Source organism: Cervus elaphus, chromosome 2 (genome assembly GCF_910594005.1).
Source record: "Cervus elaphus chromosome 2, mCerEla1.1, whole genome shotgun sequence".
Taxonomy (NCBI): domain Eukaryota; kingdom Metazoa; phylum Chordata; class Mammalia; order Artiodactyla; family Cervidae; genus Cervus; species Cervus elaphus.
In genome coordinates this window covers 40266474-40281422 of record NC_057816.1, presented here as the reverse complement: position 1 = coordinate 40281422, position 14949 = coordinate 40266474, and the positions used below count along the sequence as shown (strand labels likewise).

Sequence of the window (14949 nt, the reverse complement as noted above, 5' to 3'; positions counted from 1 at the left end):
TGTAAATTCAAACCTTGCCTGAGCATCTTGTATGTGCACAAGCTGATTTCCACCTTGACACCTCCTCCTCAAAGTATAGAATGGTACTGTGTAACAGACATGGCACTACCACCTTCATTTGCTCAACAAGGAAACGGGGATAGTAATTTGTCCCTTGATCTTGCCACAGGTTCCTTAAGCAAAAGTCAAGTCTTCAGATTCAGCCTTCTGATTTTACTATCAGGCGACAATCAGTATTCTTTCAGAGGCCAATTATGCTGCACTTACATGAAAAAGTTAATAAAATGGCAGATACATACACAATGAACTTAAAATAGGTCAGATATTAACTACACTTACTGTGCTGATCATTCCGCAATGCAAATACTGAATCATTATTTTGTGCACCTAAAACTAATAACATAATGTTATTAGTCAATTATATCTAAATTTTAAAAAGTTTAACGTCCTATCAGTTCTTTGATTCACTTTAACAATATCAACTGCTGAGATTACCGTAACTCCAATTTACAAATACCACATTCTTTCCTCCACTTGCCTTTGGCCTTCCTGTCATTATTTGGCTCCCTCAAAAGTTAAACCACTGCCCTTATTAGCTTTTTCTGAATTCATTTTTATACAGAGTTCTCTACTCCCTTCCTTTACTGCTTCTCTTAACCTATGTCCTAGATATGGGTCCCTGGATGGAATTCAGAGGGCCTGTGAACTTATGCAGTTGAATAAATTCATAAATAAATTTAAGATTGCATCTTAGTTTTCACATTTTTAACTAAAATCTATTACTTCCTTCTATTACAATACAGGCAGTATACGTGCTAATGTTAGTGTAGCTGTAACCTTCTCAGCAAAGGAAATCAAGAATTTTTATATTCCATTATAGTTGTTGCAGATCTCAAAAGCTGTCTATACCCATCAGTACTATCAGTCATTGTGAGGTCTAGTTACTTAATGTAATAAAGAAGTACTTTATTAAAACAAACCTGAAATTCGTTTTAAAACAATTTTATAACTTTCTTATAATTTTATCATTGATTTTGTTTGTAATCTTATATATTGTATTTTATACATTTGAATATATTACTCTGAAGTTTCACAGGATTCATTAAAGTGTCCAAGGCAGAGAAAAGGTTAAAAGTCGCCATCTAAAGGAAGGAACCAAAACAAAGGCTTAGTCCAACCATGTAGCTCTGAATAGTTTCAATATGCATCAAAGAATACATTCCTCTTAAGGGTCTGTAAAAACAAAATAACCTTTCAATTTATTTAGTTCCCTGAAATTTTCCTCAGTCTAAATTGGGTATTGACATCTTCATTACATTTCTGCCTGATAAATATCTGGAAGGACCAGAAACACAAGCCTAGATAATGTGATAACAAAATAAGGAGTAATAATTAAATAACACTTGCATGGTATTTATGAACGGGGCATTTGGTTCAGCACTTTACCTACATTATCTCATTTAATCCTCACAAACATCCCATGAGGTAAATACCGTTATTATCCCCATTTTTAAGATAAAAATCCAAGGAAACTAGATAAAGTACCTAGATCAAGCAACCGGTAAAGCAGTAGAGTGGCGAATTTTAATCTAACACCTGGATCCAGGTTGTGCTCCTAGTCACTAATCTAATCTGCCAAGAGAAATTTTAAGAGAAGGTGGAAATAGATTCCAACAGCTGAAGTGAAGAGGGTCGAAAGTGTTAGATTCTAATATATAATAAGACTGGAAAGCACAAACAGGAAAATAAAAAGATTTAAAGTAACAATCAACACCTATTAAGCCTTTCAGATTATTCAAGTCCAAATCCCACAAACTGACAACCCCCCAAATACCTTTCCTCTATCTGCAAAAAATTCTTTCCCATCTGTTCAGTGAAAATTTTGGTCTTGATACCATGCCATACATGTGCTTCAGTCGGTGTGTAATATATACCATTTATTCTTAAAACTAGGCAAACTGAGAAAAAGAACTTACACCACCCTTCTATAATACTTCAGAACACATTCCCTCGGAAGGTTCACATTTTAGAGTATCATCTCCGAATGAACCGTCGAGACATTTTTTCCTGAACTTATTGGATATAAACTTAAAACATGAAACGGAAAATTAAGGTCAATTCGGTTATCACTGGCGTCTCACATAAACACAGTGGGGTCAACTGTTGGGACGGACTAGGGTTATGACTATTTAAAAAAAGTTTAAAAAAAAAAAACTGATTCCAGAGCGCCTTTACACATGCGAGACCACGAGCCTACACCTAAAGCCATCTACCTTTACCACCGTTGCCTAGCGTCTTCCAGGTTGTCCCCGTTATCCCAGTGAAAACCGACGGAAGACTAACTGTCCCTTCTCATTCCTTCCTCAAGAGTCGCTCCCCCTCCGACTCTGGAGACGACTCTCGCAGCTCTCCTTCTCCAGAAGTGAGGCCGACTGTCAGGCGCACCCCTTCTCCACAGATGAGACAGGAGCAAACACAAAAGCCCCTTTAAGAGAGTCACCGAAATCCCTGACGTCGGAGATCTACTCTTCCCATCCTGGACAGCCAGGAAGGGTCTAAGGAGGACACGGTCCCTAAATCCCTTTTTTTAAAAGTCCGTAACACACGCTGGCCCCTCCTTCCAACTGTCTTAGGGGGAAAAAAAAAAAAAAAAAACACCTCTAACTTGTCTTTTAAACTACTGGAATCTCAGATCCGCACTTTCCCCCTCAAGGCCCAAACTCTCCTCCTCCACACAAAACGCTCTCAGGGCAGACCCCCTCCGACCCTCCGCCACCAAGCTCTGGCCCCAACCACACTCTCCTTCGCGAAGTTTCCTTTCGCTCTCGGCGCCCCAGCTCAAAAAAATCCCCTCAGAGACGAGTTCGATTTTCTCCTCCACGCCCGCGTTTTCCTCAGCAGAGCGGTGACACCTCTCCCTCCCCCCACCCCACCTTACCACAGCCGCCCGCCCGCCCCCGCGCCCCCAGTTTAAAAAGAATTGAAAACTTTGACGGCCAAGTCCCGTCCGGACTGCCCCGGGGGGCTGCGCTCACATTCTCGTCTCCAGAGAGGTCCGGGTTGCTATTCTCGTCGCTGCTCAGCTTCTGCTTCTTGGCCGCAGGCATGTCTGTTCCCGCCGGCACTGTCGACACTTCCCTCTCGGACATATTCCTCCGCCTCCCTCCAGGTTCCTGCCGCCGGGGGCGGGGCCTCCGCCACACCGCCGTCAAGCAAGCCCGGCCAGAGCTTGCCGCAAAGCTGCTGCCGCCGCCGCCACCGCCGCCGCTCCCCCCACTGTCGCAAACCGCGCCCAGCCGCCGAGGCGGGCGTGCGTGCGACCCCGCCACACTGCTGAAAAAGGGGCGCGCGCGCGCGCGCCCTCCCGCGCGGCTTCCCGGGTCCTTCCCTGTCCCCGCTCCCGTCTTGCCCTCTTCCCGCCGCCCTCCCGGCAGTTTGCACGGAGCGGGTGTGGGATCCGTCGGCTTCCGAGGGCAGTTGTTTCCAACGTCCCCCTTCCCCGCGACCGCCCTGTAAAAGGAGAGGCGGAACTCTGAAGAAGGGGTACCCCCTCACCCCCTTCCTCCTTACAGAGACGATTCAGCCGCAATTGGCCCAATCCTTCGATCCCCCGACCCCGCTGCGAGGACTCGAAAGTCTGTGGAATGGACGGGCCGACTCGGGTCCCGGGGGACGGGGGGGACCAGACGAGAAGTCGCCTCACGGTTCGTGCGTCTGTGCCGAGTGTTCGTCATCTTGAACTCGAGGAGTAACGCTGTCACGTTATGCGCGGAACTGGTCACCACCTCACTTGCGGTTGAGAACAGAAATTCAAAAACTGTAGAGAGCCTCGCGCCTGCCTCCCCTGCCAGGCGAATGGAAGGTGCCCGCTAACAGGTGCGCATGCGCCGGGGCGTGTGCTCGCGCTTGGTTGTCCGGGCCCGCCTCCTCCAAGCCCCTCCTCTTGGAAATCTTGTTTTCCAACCAGGTAGTCTTCCACCGGGTGTCCGTGGCCAAGGATGGGTCTCAAGGCACCACCCAATCGTCGTCCCCTGAGTGCGTCCTGATTTCTTGATGAATACTTATTCTAGTGAATATTGATCGCAAGGAATGATTATCCTCGTCCAGTTAGTGCCAATATTGGATAGGGCTTAAGTAGGAATACCCTAAAATTATAATTCTAGGCTCCTTTGAATTACATTCCAAAGTGCTTCCTTTAGTTCTTAAAGAATGTTAACGGCCCTGAACAATGCCAAGGCCTGAAAAGCAATGTTCACCTCCAAGTATGTATGAGACTGAGAGACTTAAATGACGGACAATTATTTTTTGGGCATGATTTTGACAAATTATTGGAGAAGTCAACAAAAACTGTGATGTTTTACAAAAATGTTTGTGTTATGTCTGGGCTCTTGACAGGTGCCAAGTGCATTGGTGAGCCTCGTGTAAGAAACAAAAGTCAGCTCCCTCTTATCTGCCTCTTTGGGAACTTAGCTGTGACTGCTTACATTTCTGGCCATATTGTCCTCATCTGTAGAAATGACGATAAAAGAAGGGACCTAACATTTCTTGAGCACTACTGGATAGTATCTACTTTTTTGTGTGTTCTAGATCTCATTACATCACCTGTGAGATAAACAGTAGAAGAATGCCCTATCCATAAAATTCTAGTGTCCTTGAACTTCTTCTGCATGATGCCTTAACATACTGCAGATTGCAAGTCACTTCTTTTGGAGACAAGGAGAGAACTCTTGAGAATTAGAAAGGTAAGGCAGAGGCTTAATTTAGATATTTTTGTAATGAAGATTCAAGAAAAATTAAGGAAGCTGAAAAAGTTTGGATTTAGTATAGTACTTGCACTTACTTGTTGAACTGCTAATGTGCCAGGCACTACTAAGCAGTTGGTGAGAGAGAGATGAGACTAGTAAGTATGGAGTCCCCACTGAGAAATAAGATGTGCCTTGTTTGACATGTTCATGGGCAGAGACAAACATACCCCGTTTATCTGTTGAGAAGGATGTTTGTGAAATATAGTCCTACAAATAAAAGGGTAATCAACTAAAGCAATTCCAATCCAAATTGCTCTTTGTATCTGGGATCAGTGGGAGCTGGGAAGTGGGAATCAACTTCTACTCATAAAATTTAAAAAGTGCTGAACGACTGTGAAACTCAATGGTGTCGTTTCAGGGGGCTCCAAAGAGCTCAGTACCACAGTCCTTTATGTCTCAGCACAGGAAGAATTTAGTGAGAGGCAAAGTGATGAATAAATGATTTGTTAGAATAGGACGCTTGTGATGTTTACAAGCAGGTGGGCGAGGGGGTGCTGTGCCCTGAGTACTTACTTAGTGGGTTACATTTTTATAGTCAGAGGAAGAGAGGGGAGGAGGAAAAGACCTTCTTTGTCTTTCTTGAGTAGACCTCATGCTTCCATCAGTTCCTCCTCCAGGTAGGACAGGGAGGTTTTCTTGTCCTTACATGGTCAAGCTAGGTCCAGAGTTGTTGTTTTTTATGTGTGCAGAATATGTCCTAAGGATCATTAACCTATTGAGCTCACTGGGCAGGATTTCGGCCTCACGCCACCATTGTTTTATTGTTTTGAGTCATGCATTGTGCTTCTAGTGCATGGTTTTGTTGCTAAGCAAGCCTGCTTGGTTTTGTGGTTAAGTAAATGTGCTTTCCTGAGTAATCATTAATTTATGGGGTCTCCCGTATTTTTTCCTACTTACAATCCCCTAGCGGGATTAGCTATTTAATCACCTACTTTGTCCCTTTACTCTGTCCCTTTCATTTGGATAAAGGACACATATGGAAGGAAAATGTCTTTCAGCATTCATGATAGCCATAACAAAACAAAAATATTTTTAAAGAGTTTCGTTAAAACTTGGAGGGATATTTTTAAAGGTTTGTCCAATGAATCAGAGTTAATAAATAGACATTAGTTAATAGTCATTGTCGCTAATGTTAAAAAATTATTCTGACGCTTGTTAAAACAGGAACTTTATTCAGTACTATCATGATAAATGTCAAGACTGTCAAAGTAGGAGAGAGAGAGGGCTCAACTCTGAATACAGCAAGGGTAGGTGGGGATTTATAACCAAGGAGAAGAGTAGGGGGTGAAGGAGTTAGACATGTCACTTGCAATATGTTGCTTTGGTATATTTTTTAACATTTATATATAAATATATATTTATTTGGCTGCGCTGAATCTTGGTCTTGACATGCAGGACCTTCAGTCTTTGTGGTGCCTGTGAACTAGTTGGGGCATATGGTATCTAATTCTCCAAACAGGGATTGAACCCCAGGCCCCGGCACTGGGGCTTGGAGTCTTAGCCACTGGACCACCAGAGAAGTAATAATTGTGAGGTGAAGACACTTTGAAAAACAGACTTCTCCAAGCTCCACTTGTCTGCCTAAAGACAGTCCTCCAAAAGGAACTGAACTGTCATAAATTCCCTCCCTAGGAATTTCAGCAATCAGGGAAGATTGACTGTAGTCACCAAAGAAGAGACTAGAAGTCAGGACTCAACACCACACCCAGAGAAATTTTGCAACACACTATCATTACCTCCCCTCTATTCTGAGCCCATTCATCTTTCTAAAACATTACTCTTGCCCAAGTAGCATACACCTCCCTTCCCCTTTGCCCTACTAAGATTGTTATAAGCTCTCAAAGATGACTGCTTTTTTAGATACTCAATTTTTCCCCCATGATGCCCCTGTGCATGTGTTATTAAAAAATAATAAATTTATATACCTTTTATTTTGGTAACTTGCTTGCTTATAGTTTCTTAGGCATAACTATCAAACCTAAAAGGTTAGAGGGAAAGTCTTTCCTCCCCTACAGAGAAGTTGGTGGATGGAGATTTGCTAAAGGAGACATCAAGAATAGGGGGATTCTTCCTAATCCAGCTCACCAGGGTTATCAGATATCAAACCTGGATAATTCTTTCTAAACCAACTTAGCAGAATTCTTGCGAAAACTGAGTTAGGAAAGTCCTAGGATAAGGTCTAGTTGAGGATAGGGCTCAGAGGAGCCTGATTAATGTTTAATTAAAGAGTCTTTAGTCAGGCTCCTCTGAACCCTCTTCTAATTCAACATATAGAATATCACAGGTATGCTATTTAGAGTGCTGTTCTTCTGATATTAGTTTAATAAATGCAAAAGACTAATTACCTATTAAAATCAAGTTTTTCAATACTGAATTCTCTTACTGGGAAAGATTTCAGAAACCATCACAGTTGGAGAGGTCTTACTACCTACATTTTACAAATGTGGAGGTAATTCCCTGGTGATCCGGTGGTTAGGACTCCAACCTGCTGAGGGCCCTGGATTCAGTCCCTGGTCTGGGAACAAAGATCCAGGAAGCCGTGCGGTGGCCAAAAACAAGACAGATGTGTAGAGCACACACATGCTCGTGAATTGCTCATTCATGTCTGATTCTTTGCAAGCCCATGGACTGTAGCTCGCCAGGTTACTCTGTCCATGAAATTCTCCAGGCAAGAATAATGGAGTGGGTAGCCATTCCCTTCTCCAGGGGATCTTCCCAACCTAGGGATCAAACCCGGGTCTCCTAAATTGCAGACAGATTCTTTCCCTCTGAACCACCAGGGAAACCCCATGGAAAGAATAGTTCAGTGTAATTAAACAAGTTGCCCACAAGCACACGCCTCTTCCAAATGATAGAGCTACAGATCCTAATCAAGTTTGGTTGATTGGAAAGTACTTCTGCCTCAAGATGAAGGACCCCAGGCAACTCTAGATATGTGTATTTCTACTTAGAGAGCTTGATATCTAGAACACACATTCTTTTACACACCACTGAAGAATGTGAGAAGGCTGTCTCACTTGGGTCAGAAAGAGGAGGTAACTGGAGAAACAGGAAATTCAAATGAAGTTTGAAGTTTTGTTAATAATTATGTGTTCCAATTTCTTAATTTTGGAAAGTGTACCGTGGTAATGTAAGATGTTAATGAGAAAAACTTTACAACTTTTCTGTAAAATTATCCCCTATGAAAAACCTTATTTAAAAAAAAGAAATCTGTCTTATATCAGACTGTTGAGAACTCAGGTCAGAAATACCCGTTAACCTTCAAATAAGTACTTGATCTATTTTGGAAAACATTCAAAGATTGTTTATAAAGAATGAAATTTTTTCATAGCCTCCTTTTTTGTTGCCTTTTAGTATTTTGTAAGCTTCATATCAGGAAATGAATTTCAAAAGCTAAATTAAATCCTTACCATTTCAATTGAAGTCTATTTCTCATTCATTCAACATTTTTTGTCTCTTTTGCTTCATAAATAGCAGCTGTTCATCATCGCTCAGGCAGTGTGTAATCAGATGCTTGCAGATCCACTTTTCTAGGAAAAAAACATCATATGGCTTCTTTGAACATTTTAAAGTCAATCAGGAGGAATTTACTGAATGTCATTTATGTGCAAAGCAGTGTGGTAACTGTAGGGGAGAGTTGGGGAGGGAAAAAGGGAAAATAAGAGGATCTACCTAGTCTTCCAACAATGAAAAATGTCTCATGCATTTCAGAAATATTTGCTGAGTGCTCCCTTATAGCTCAGTTCGTAAAGAATCTGCCTGCAGTGCAGGAGACCTGGGTTCGATTCCTGGGTCGGGAAGATCCCCTGGCGAAGGAAATGGCAACCCACTCTAGTATGCTTGCCTGGAGAATCCCATGGACAGAGGAGCCTGGCAGGCTACAGTCCATGTGGTCACAAGAGTCGGACACGACTTAACGACTATACCACCACCACTGTGTGCCAGGCCCTGTTCTAGGTGCTGGAAATACTCGATAATAAATAAAACTAGACAGTGTCCTAATGTCATAGAGCTTACTGTGTAGTGGGGGAAATAAACATTAACCAAATATTCACTCAGAGAAAGATAAAACTACAACTGTGAAGTACTATGAAGAGAAAGTACAAAACCTGGACTGCTGTTAGTCTCTATAATGTCTTTGTGCTATTTTTTAAGAGGCACTTCCATAGGCAGAAACAACCCAGCTTGACAAGCAGACTGTGCCTCTGATGAATTAGAAAAAGGCAGCCCTTCGGCCAGGTGACACAGCCTTGATCTTTGTGCAAGGCATTGTAAGTGGACTAAAGTAGATTTCAGCCACCATTACCTCAGCTGGGAACAGTTCTTTACATGAATAACCTGCACAAGTGTACACAGCAGCCCTCCAGAAGGTTCCATGGACACACAATTAAGTAGGATTTGGTAAGGTTTCCCTGCAAAACAGGAAATGAGAACTGAAGGAGAATGGGAGTTAACCAGGTGATAAGAAAGACCAAGCAACATTCCAGGAAGGAGTAACAACATGTGCAAAGGCCTTGGGGCAGGAGAGTAATGTATACCATCGGGAAACTGGAAGATCACTGCTGGAGAAGGACAGAAAGTGACAGGAGGAGTGGAGACAGATAAGGTTAGAGAAAGTAGGGAGCGGGTCAGATCCTGTGGGACCTTGTAGACCATCTTAAGACTACAATGTAAAAATAGATCTCCTGCTGATAAGACTCATACAGAAAGAATTCAAAGGGCATTAATTTATTTCATCTTAATTTTTTGTTGGTATTGCATTTAAATGCAGCAAAATTCACAGATCTTCAGCACACAGCTTGATGAGTTTTAACATAAGCATATACCCATGCAGTCTGCTTTCCTCCTGCCTCTTTCTGTTCAAACCCCCACCCCACCCTCCAGGGAAAACACTATTATGGATTTGTGAGCCTTATATTGGTTTTGCCTATTCTAGAACTTCATGTAAAAGGAAAAATTCTTTTGTCTCTGACTGCTTTTTATTTTGTTTATTTATTTATATTTGACTGTACCGGGTCTTTGTTGCTGTGCAGACTTTTCTCTAGTTGCAGGAGTGGGGGCTACTCTCTAGTTACAGTGTATGGACTGCTCACTGCAGTGGCTTCTCTTGTTGCAGAGCATGGGCTCTAGGGCACAAGGGCTTCAGGAGTCGCGGCTCCTGGACTCTAGAGCACACAGACCTGGTAGTTGTGGCACACAGGCTTAGTTGCTCTGAGACTGTGGAATCTTCCTGGACCAGGGATTGAACCCTTGTCCCCTGCACTGGCATGTGGAGTCTTAACCACTGGACCACTAGCGAAGTCCTGTCTCTGACTTCTTTTGCTCGGCATAATGCTTTTGAGATTTATAAATGGTGTTAATTACCTGGATCGTCATTGTTATTTAGTTGCTAAGTCATGTCCGATTCCTTGTGACCCCATGGCCTTCCAGGTTCCTCTGTCTGTGGGATTCTCCAGGCAAGAATACTGGAGTGGGTTGCCATTTCCTTCTTCAGAGGATCTACCTGACCCAGGGATCAGACCCACATCTCCTGCATTGGCAGGTGGATTCTTTACTACTGAGCCACCAGGGAAGCCCAGTTATCTGAATCAGTGGTTCCCAAACTATAAGAGGCCGTCAAGTCAGCTGAATAGCTTGTTAAATCAGTTTAACAGACGCCACCCCGGAACATCTGATGCACTATGTTGGGAAAGGGCCCTTTCGTGTACATTTCTAGTAAACTGAAGGATATGCCTAAGCTGCTGATTTAAGAACCACACTTTGAGAATCACTGGTCTAGATGATAAATTCAGAAATGTCATATGAACAGTTCTTAGAAATTTAGCTATTCACTCAGTAAACATATTTTTAAGTCCCTGCTATGTGCCAGGCACTTTCTAGGTCCTGGGAATTCAAAATTAACTAAAATATTATGCTTCTCCTCTAGTAACTGACAGTCTGGTAAGAAGACAGAGGTAAACCAAATGCATATTTCTGGCTGTCTGAGAAAGTCTCTTCACTCAATAATGGACAAAATATTTTAAAAGAGAAAGTGCTCTTGCTTTCCAAAGTCGATAAACCACTAAGGATAAAAGCAAGACTGTTTAATCGTTCCCTTCCTACACACAGGGTTCCTCACCGCCATGCTGAATAAAAAGAGGATCACTTAGATTGACTTTACTGAGTGTTTTCTTTATTGAGTGCATCCAGTACTGTGGAAAATGTTTTCCACGCAGCTTGCCCTTTAATTCTGTCAATAACTCTTGTGAAACCAGTACCATATTGTCTGCCTTTTATGCATGAGGGAAGAGTAGCTGGAGAGGTTAAGGTCCTAGAGAAAGGCCACTCAAAAAGCGAGTGGGAGAATCAGAATTCAAACCCACATCTGGCTGACCCATGTGCTAGTCCTTTTTATCACTAACACTTTCAGCTTTCTAGAAGAAAAAAACCTTCATGAATTTTTATAGTGATAAAAATATGAATGAGTCCTATACTAGAAATTCCCAACACTGAATACAGAACTAGAATAGGATGGGTAGGGGGATGTATAATATTAATTGAGTGGACATATGAGAAGTCTTCATAAAGAGGTAGCAATTATCTTGGAAAATACATCTTTATCAGTCTTTTCTAACAGAGTCTGAGAGGCAAAGACACCTCAGTGGATGCAGAACTGTATTCCAATCACAGGAAAAGCACACTCCATTGTGAATAAAGGAAAGTTTATTGGGATCAGTGATAGCCTGAATAAAATCCCTGTCGTGATTATGCAGTGACTTTGCCTACCAAATACTACCTTATGATCATTAGTTCAGCTTTCTGGTTTCCTTGATAACAAGAAGACAGTGCCCTAAAGAGTAGACATTTTTGTTTCTGTCACTGGAGAGGTATATTTTACAGCATAACTTGGGCATATCATTTATATGGGTGTCTTGTTAGTTGGTAAGGGGCCAGATTATGAAAAGCCTTCTGCCATTAGTCTATAAGTAATGGGTGGTCAAAGAAGAGTTTTCCCTTTGGCAGAAGTCAATGGGCAAGACTGGAGGCAGGGAGATGAACTCCACGGCCACTGCAACGCTGCAGACCTGAAGTCAGACAGTGCCAAACTGAAGAGTTGTTTCCAAAGGCATTTAAGAGACATAATCAACTGGACTCGGTAATTCATGGAATGTGCGGGATGAAGAGAGGGGCATAGAGTGACTCAGGTTAACAGTCTGCCTGAATTCCTGGGTGGTGGTATCTCTAAACAAGATAAGAAAAAACAGGAGGAGAAGCATGTGGAATTTTTAACTTCAAGTGTTGAGCAGAGAGACGTGTGATTTTACTTCTCCCCAAATCTAAATATGGTCTTCAAGGGCCAGTGGAAACGACAATAATGTGTCCTTTAGCTAAGGGAAGAGTTAGCTAAAAAAAAATAGAGTTAATTCTAATGTTTTATGCTGTCAAAAGAGTTTTGTGTGAGCATTAAATGAGACAATCTGTGTAGCAGAGACTGAAACATTTGTTACTGCATGAAAAGTTGTTGAATGATAAATATATTTTGTTTTTTTGGAAGAAGAGCTTTCTTGGGCTTTAAAATCACTAGCCTTGATTTTAGGAATAATGAGATTTTATCCACAATATCCCCCTTCTAAAATAAAAGTTTTAAAAAAGGTAGGACGAAATTGGGCTTCATTAGTGGTGCAGCAGTGAAGAACCCATCTGCCCACACAGGAGATGCAAGAGATGCAGGTTTGACCCCTGGATCAGGAAGTCTCCCTGGAGAAGGAAATGGCAACCCACTCCAGTATTCTTGCTGGAAAATCCCATGGACAGAGGAGCTTGGTAGGCTGCCAAAAAGAAGGACATGACTTAGCGACTAAACAACAAGAAGCAAGAAGGAAGAAAATATATTTTGATTATTACTATCTTCTGATAGTTGTAATCCCAGAAAAAGGCAATGCCAAAGACATGACTTAGCGACTAAACAACAAGAAGCAAGAAGGAAGAAAATATATTTTGATTATTACTATCTTCTGATAGTTGTAATCCCAGAAAAAGGCAATGCCAAAGAATGTTCAAACTACCGCACAATTGCACTCATCTCACATGCTAGCAAAGTAATGCTCAAAATTCTCCAAGCCAGGCTTCAACAGTATGTGAACCATGAACTTCCAGATGTTCAAGCTGGTTTTAGAAAAGGCAGAGGGACCAGAAATCAAATTGCCAACATTTGCTGGATCATCAAAAGAGCAAGAGAGTTCCAGAAAAACATCTACTTTTGCTTTATTGACTACACCAAAGCCTTTGATTGTGTGGATCACAACAAACTCTGGAAAATTCTTCAAGAGATGGGAATACCAGACCACCTGACCTGCCTCCTGAGAAATCTGCAGGTCAAGAAGCAACAGTTAGAACTGGACGTGGAACAACAGACTGGTACCAACAGTACTGGGAAGGAGTATGTCAAGTATTGTCACCCTGCTTATATAACTTCTATGCAGAGTACATCATGCAAAATGCCAGGCTGGATGAAGCACAAACTGGAATCAAGATTGCTGGGAGAAATATCAATAACCTCAGATACGCAGATGGCGCCACCCTTATGGCAGAAAGTGAAGAACTAAAGAGCCTCTTGGATGAACGTGAAAGAGGAGAGTGAAAAAGTTGGCTTAAAACTTAACATTCAGAATACTAAGATCATGGCATCCGGTCCCATCACTTCATGGCCAATGGATGGGGAACAGTGGAAACAGGGCAGACTTTATTTTTGGGGGCTTCAAAATCACTGCAGATGGTAACTGCAGCCATGAAATTAAAAGACGCTTACTCCTTGGAAGGAAAGTTATGACCAACCTAGACATCATATTAAAAAGCAGAGACGTTACTTTGCCAACAAAGGTCTATCTAGTCAAGGCTTGGTTTTTCCAGTGGTCGTGTATGGATGTGACAGTTGGACTGTGAAGAAAGCTGAGCACCGAAGAATTGATGCTTTTGAACTGTGGTGTTGTAGTAGACTCTTGAGAGTCCCTTGGACTGCAAGGAGATCCAACCAGTCCATCCTAAAGGACATCAGTCCTGGGTGTTCGTTGGTAGAACTGATGTTAAAACAGAAACTCCAATACTTTGGCCACCTGATGCAAAGAGCTGACTCATTTGAAAAGACCCTGACGCTGGGAAAGATTGAAGGCAGGAGGAGAAGGGGACGACAGAGGATGAAATGGTTGGAAGGCATCACTGACTCAATAGACATGAGTTTGAGTAAATTCCAGGAGTTGGTGACGGACAGGGAGGCCTGGCATGCTGCAGTCCATGGGGTTGCAAAGAGTCAGACACGACTGAGCGACTGAACTGAACTGAATTGAATATACATATGTGTATGTATGTATTTAAGAGACTTCCTTGGCAGTCCAGTTTGTTAAGATTCTGCACTTCCAATACAGGGGGACAGGTTCAATCCCTGGTCAGGGAACTAAGAATCCGACATGACATGTGGTGTGGCCAAGAAAAAAAGAATAGGTATATATCTCCATATATGTGTACATATAACTGAATCACTTGACTGTACACCTGAAACACTGTGAATCAATCATGCATATATATGTGTAGCTATAACAAGCTATAATGTATAACATAATGTATTGGGCTTCCCTTGTAGCTCAGTCAGTAAAGAATCTGCCTGCAGTGCAAGAGATCCGGGTTCGATCCCTGGGTTGGGAAGATCCCCCGGAGAAGGAAATGGCAACCCACTCCAATATCCTTGCCTGGCCTGGAAAATCTCATGGACAGAGGAGCCTGGTGGGCTGCAGGGTTGCAAAGAGTCGGGCAGGACTGAGCGACTAACACTTACTTACAATATTTAACAGTATAACAAGCTATATTGTGCAAAGTCGGGTTAGGACTTTAGTCATGAAAGTATTAGGATTTTGGTTAACACACATGTACATTTTTGGTATTAAACTAAAAGCATGTATAAATTACTCCCAATTTTAAAAGCCTTTTTGAAAAACTGTTTAGTTGGGGAAGCATTAACCCAAAATATATACACAAGTGTATGTGATGTCACTGTTGATGCTGAAAGGGAGCATTTTTGGGGTGACAGCTAGCACTGTTTTGATTAACTACAGTTCACTCTTTCAATATGAGTTTAGATGTTACTTGCTCCAGGAAGTCATCACTCATCACT

The 14949-nt window shown here is 42.3% G+C and overlaps 1 protein-coding gene across 3 annotated transcripts in view; it reads right to left on the bottom strand.

The window, feature by feature from the left end:
• Positions 1-3771, bottom strand: part of EED (embryonic ectoderm development) — a 31035-nt gene extending 27264 nt beyond the window's left edge. For 2 of the 3 annotated variants that reach the window (XM_043876287.1, XM_043876294.1), the window contains exon 1: positions 3036-3771. In XM_043876287.1, the coding sequence (XP_043732222.1) occupies positions 3036-3149 (114 nt within the window). In that variant the 5' untranslated portion in view covers positions 3150-3771. Of the gene's footprint in view, positions 1-339; positions 394-3035 lie in introns of all 3 variants that reach the window. The other variant, XM_043876301.1, reaches the window with a different exon arrangement.
• Between the last annotated feature and the right edge of the window lie 11178 nt (positions 3772-14949).